The sequence below is a fragment of the Dasypus novemcinctus genome, chromosome 9 (genome assembly GCF_030445035.2).
Source record: "Dasypus novemcinctus isolate mDasNov1 chromosome 9, mDasNov1.1.hap2, whole genome shotgun sequence".
Lineage (NCBI taxonomy): Eukaryota > Metazoa > Chordata > Mammalia > Cingulata > Dasypodidae > Dasypus > Dasypus novemcinctus.
Window position 1 is genome coordinate 96,838,883 of NC_080681.1, and position 5,994 is coordinate 96,844,876.

General features: G+C 38.5%; 1 protein-coding gene across 1 annotated transcript; it reads right to left on the bottom strand.

Moving 5' to 3' along the window:
• Positions 1–2,870: 2,870 nt before the first annotated feature.
• LOC131279793 (14-3-3 protein zeta/delta) lies at positions 2,871–3,784 on the bottom strand. The gene has a single exon (XM_058303856.2). It carries the CDS (start codon positions 3,702–3,704, stop codon positions 2,967–2,969), a length of 738 nt encoding a protein of 245 aa, XP_058159839.1. The 5' UTR covers positions 3,705–3,784; the 3' UTR covers positions 2,871–2,966.
• Between the last annotated feature and the right edge of the window lie 2,210 nt (positions 3,785–5,994).

The following is a 5,994-nucleotide window of genomic DNA, read 5'->3' on the forward strand; positions in this document are numbered from 1 at the left end:
TGTTGCTGGGGTTGGTGTATACTCAGGAGACCTGAATCTCTGGACTGTCCATGTGACAGCCAGACTCTGAGCCTCAGCAGACTTGCAACTCCTACCCTCTGGCTTATTGGACTTACCCCAGCTAGCTAAAAGGGAGGTGAAGGTCAACCACCACACCAAGGAGCCAAGAGTGCCTATAACTGCAAGCAGGAGAATTGCATCCATCATCCATGTGGAATCTAAGCCCCCTCTCAATATAGACGTAGAGTGGACATAACCATCCCAGGTTCCGCAGGATGGAGGAATAAAATATGGATTAGAGTGGACTTATTGATAGTCTACTATGGAACTATTGTGATTAGTAATGGAAGAAGGGAAGCGGACTTGGCTCAACAGATAGAGTGTCCGCCTACCACACGGGAAGTCTGTGGTTCAAACCCAGGGCTCCTTGACCCATGTGGGAGCTGGCCCACATGCAGTGCTGATGCGCGCAAGGAGTGCCAGGCCACGCAGGGGTGTCCCCCACGTAGGGGAGTCCCACGCACAAGGAGTGAGCCTCATAAGGAGAGCTGCCCAGCACAAAGGAAAGTTCAGCCTGCCCAGGAGTGGCACCACACACACACAGAGCTGACACAGCAGGATGATGCAACAACAACAACAAGAAAAGAGACACAGATTCCCTGTGCTGCTGACAAGGATACAAGTGGACACAGAAGAACACACAGCAAATGGACACAGAAAACAGACAAATGGGGCGGGGTGGGGGGGAAGGGGAGAGAAATAAAAATAAATCTTTAAAAAAATAAAAATAAAAATAAATGCTACACACCGATACTTTCTGTTCTATAATTACATGTTAAAAAAAAAGTAATGAAAGAAATTGTAGCGTTGATGTGGAGAAAGTGGCCATGGTAGCTGCTGATGGTAGGGAGAGGGAAGAAGAGATATGATGTGGGGGCATTTTCAGGACTTGGAATTATCCTGGGTGGTACTGCAGGGACAAATGTTGGACATTGTATGTCCTGCCATGGCCCACTGGGTGGACTGGGGGAGAGTGTAAACTACAATGTAAACCATTATCCATGTGGTGCAGCAGCACTCCAAAATGTATTCACCAAATGCAATACATTTTGCATCATGGGACAATGAATGTCCCACGATGATGAAAGAGGTTGTTGATGTGGGAGGAGTGGGGTGAGGAGGGTGGGGGGCATATGGGGACCTCATATATTTTGAATATAACATTTTAAAAAATGAATAAATAAAACCATGAAAAAAAAAGAAAACATTCACTCAAAAAAAAAAAAACAAAACCAAAAAAACCCATGGTTTAAAGTCCTTGAAGCCAGGAAAAGTGTCAACCAAGAATTCTGTATATGGTAAAATTATTATTCAAAAATGAAGGAGAAATTTTAAGACATTTGCAGATAAACAAAAACTGAAAGGATTCATTACCAGAAGAACTTCCCTCTAAGAAATGCTAAGGAGTGTCCTTTGGGAGGAAATAAAGACACCAGACACTATCTCAAAGCCATAAGAAGAAATAACATTGGTAAAGGTAACTACATAGGTAAATATAAAATCCTGTATTATTGTACTTTTCGCTTCTAATTGCTTTACCACCATTACCACCACCATGTGACCTTAACTGTCAAATGTAAATAACATTTTAAATCTATGTTAGTGGGCATGCAATGTATAAAGATGTAATCTGGGGCAAAAACAATTGGGATGTTTAGGCTATCTGCCCAGCTGTTTGGTCAAGCAAGCACTGGGTAATTCTAATACAAGGTCATTTATGGACTTTAGTCACCATTGACTATACTACAGTGGTAAAGCGCAGATAGCTGATTACAATCACATCAATCAAGGAAATGGTCATCAGCAGTGAGTGACACTTTATCCAATCAGTTGAATGCCTTAAAAGGGGAAGTGATTCCAGCATCGAGGGAGAATTTCCCAGGTTGTCTTTTTTTTTTTTTTTTTCCATTCATAAAACTTTTATTCCACTTACATCAACTTAATACACGTATTCTTAACAATTATGCTTGGATTGTTCATGAAAATTTCATAAGACATTAAACAAAGCTAGCCATCATCAAGTTATTTCCCTGTTAACTATTTTTACAGCACATGCATGTTAGGCAAGTATCAAAAAAAAAAAAATCACAAAAGCAAAAAACCTAAAAAATGTTTAAATACATGGGTTTTTTTGTTTTACTGCTGTGCTTGATACACATGAAGTAATGGATATCAAGCAACTCATTTTTTACTGCATCGTTACTTGTACATTTGTTCTTAGGTTGCCTAAAACATTTAAATACAAATAAAATGAGTGTAGCAAAAATAATGAAAGCAACAGCAGGTAACTTTACAAATAATGGAATGTGAACCGTTTCTGCCCTTCTCCAGAGTAAATTGGGTTGCAACTTTGTCTAAAAGGAACACTTCTGCAGCTGTAGTCAAAGGTGTGCACACTGAGATTGTGTATTCCATAGATACACATGGTTTGACATGTAATATCCATGGGATATCTATTTCTACCACAGCCCTGAAAGTGCTACAAACCTTAAAAGTACCCACAATAACTACACTGTGACTGGAACCAATTATCCCTTTTACCCCCCACCAGGACAAACCAATATGTAGGCAGTTTTCTTTGCTTAGACATGGAAGCAGTTTTAACACTGGCCTTTGTGAAGCCACAATGTACCCAAAGTACTAAGCCAAACATTGATAACTTGTATAAAAATTCCACATCCCCATATTGGCCACCTCAAGATGAAAACAGATAATTCCCTAAATGTTAACTGGCTCTACTCCCCTAATATTAAACATAAAAACCACATGGGAAATACAGAAATTCCAATAGAAGTAACATAAACCTGTCATAAATCGTAAACAAAAAACTATTTGTGGGACAGCATGGATGACAAATGGTCTACTGTGTAAATTTTAGAATGAGGCAGACAAAGTTGGAAGGTCGGTTAATTTTCCCCTCCTTCTCCTGCTTCAGCTTCATCTCCTTGGGTATCTGATGTCCACAATGTCAAGTTGTCTCTCAGTAATTGCATTATTAGCGTGCTGTCTTTGTATGACTCTTCACTTAATGTATCAAGTTCAGCAATGGCTTCATCAAAAGCTGTCTTTGCAAGAGAGCAAGCTTTCTCCGGGGAGTTCAGAATCTCGTAATAGAACACAGAAAAGTTAAGGGCCAGACCCAATCTGATAGGATGCGTTGGTTGCATTTCCTTTTTGCTGATTTCAAATGCTTCTTGGTATGCTTGTTGTGACTGATCCACAATCCCTTTCTTGTCATCACCAGCAGCAACCTCAGCCAAGTAACGATAGTAGTCTCCTTTCATTTTCAAATAGAAGACTTTGCTCTCTGCTTGTGAGGCATTGGGGATCAAGAACTTTTCCAAGAGAGACAGTACATCATTGCAGATATCTCTTAGCTCGGTCTCAATTTTCTCTCTGTATTCTCGAGCCATCTGCTGTTTTTTCTCAGCACCTTCCGTCTTTTGCTCAATACTTGAGACGACCCTCCAAGATGACCTACGAGCTCCTACAACATTTTTATAAGCAACGGAGAGAAGATTCCTCTCCTCATTGGATAATTCAGCTCCTTGCTCAGTTACAGACTTCATGCAGGCTGCCATGTCATCATATCGCTCAGCCTGCTCGGCCAGTTTGGCCTTCTGTACCAGCTCATTTTTATCCATGACTGGATGTTCTGTGTCCGGAGTAGGTGGCCACGGACAGACGGGGCTCAGCAGTCTCTGGGCGGCGGCGGCGGCGAGGCTTCCCAGGTTGTCTTTTGACAGCCAACGTCACCCAGAACTCATCAAGAACTTTCATAGTACTTTCATTGGAGCTCCTGGTTGCAGCCTGCCTGTGGAACCTGGACTTGTGGATCCCCACAGTCACATGAAAGACTTATAAAATCACATACTATTGACAGATACCTCTTGTTGATTCTGTTTCCCTAGAGAACCCTGGCTAACACAACAATATAAAAGGGGAAGGAAGGAGATACATAGTAGTACAGTTTGTGTACTACTGAAACTAGTTTGGCACAAGTCAAACTAGGTTGTTATTAGTTTAAGACGTTAACTGTAATTACAAAGATAACCAACTAGGAAAATAACTTCAAAATATAGAAAGGAAAGAAGAAGGAACTCCAAACGGTACACTATAAACAAGGAACTAAATACCAAAAAAGGCAGTAATGGAGTATTTGTAATGGATTTTTAGATTTTGCACCAAAAGCACAAGTCACAAAAGCAAAAATAGATCAAATGTATTTCATCAAAATTTAAAACTTTTGTACATCAAAAAATATTATCAAGAAAATGAAAATACACCCTACAGAATGGAATAAAATATTTGGAAATCATATGTATGATAATAGCCAGAATATATATTTTTAAAATCTTACAACTCAACAATAAAAAGACAACCTAACTTAAAATTGGACCAAGAATTTAAATAGACAATTTTCTAAAGAAGATATACAAATGGCCAGTAAGCACATGAAAAAACATTCAAAATCATTAGCCATTAGGGAAATTGAGATCAAAACCACAATGAGATACCACTTAATACCCACTAAAATGGTTATTAATAAAAAAGGAAAATAACAAATGTTGAAGGTGCAGAGAAATATGAACCATTGGCTATTGTTGCTGGGAATGTAAAATGGTGTACCACTGTGGAAAACAGTTTGTCGGATCCTCAGAAAGTTAAGTATAGAATTACCATATGACCCAGAAACACCACTTCTTAGTATATACCCCCCAAAACAGAAAGCATGGACCTAAACACATATTTGTGCATCAATGTTCATAGCAGCATTATTATTCATAATAGCTAAAATGTGGAACAACCTAAGTGGCCATTAAGGTATAAACGGATAAACAAAATGTGGTATATACAGACAATGAAATATTATTCAGCAGTAAAAAGGAAAAAAGTTTTGATACATGCTATAACATAGATGAACTTTGGAGAGATAAGGTTGAGTGAAATAAGTCAAACACAAAAGGACAGATAGTGTATGATTTCACTTATATGAAATAACTACAATGTGCAAATTCATAGAGATGAAAATTAGATTACAGGTTATGAGGAGCAAGGGTAGAAAGCGGGGGAAAGATGGGAATGTTTTTTGCTTATGATACAGAGTTTATGTTTGGCATAATGGAAACGTTTTGGTAATAAATAGTGATGATTGGAGCACAGCACTGTAAATGCAATATATACCACTGAGTTGTGTATTTTAAAACAAACAAATATTTATCAAGTACTTGCTATGTTTAAGTGTAATGGGGTGGCATAAAAAGAAATGATATTTATAATCTAAAAAATTAATAGAAGGAAGGAAAATTAAAGGAAAAGGAAAGAAAGAAAAAAGAAAAGAAAAGAAAAAAGAAAAAAGTTCTGCATTTTTCTTAGTAATTGACCAGGTTGTTTCTCTTTGGGGCATCCTAGATTCAAACAACTTAGCTATTTCTTTAAAAATAAAAGTTCCACTTCCTGGACAATGCAAGGACTTTAAAACACTTTAACTCCATTTACTTCCTCTCACTGTGTGTGTTATTTTTGTTATGTGCTTTAATTCTCCATATATTTAAAACTCCACATGACATGTCTTTGAGTACTCAGTGCCCCTCTCTCTCATCGCTTTGTTGAGTTGCTAACCTGCTTCCAGACTCAATCCAAACATCACCTCTATGAATCATTCCTGACCACCTCCACTTCTCATACAGAATTGATTATTTACATCTTAGAGTCACCCCTCTCCATCCTTACCCCATCTGGTATCCTGTATTTATTCTGTCAAGAGTGCTTACAAAATTTTATTGTCCTTCAAGGGGCGGTGGGGATGGGACAAGAATGGGGAGTTAATGTTTAAAGGGTACAGATTTTCTGTTTGGCATGATGGAAAACTTTTGGTAATGGAAACACAATGGTAGCATACTGAACTGTATACTTGAGAGTGGTTGAAATGAG

What these genes read in the sequence shown, in the direction of transcription:
- LOC131279793 (XM_058303856.2), bottom strand. Translation starts at nt 3,704, where the DNA reads ATGGATAAAAATGAGCTGGTACAGAAGGCCAAACTGGCCGAGCAGGCT.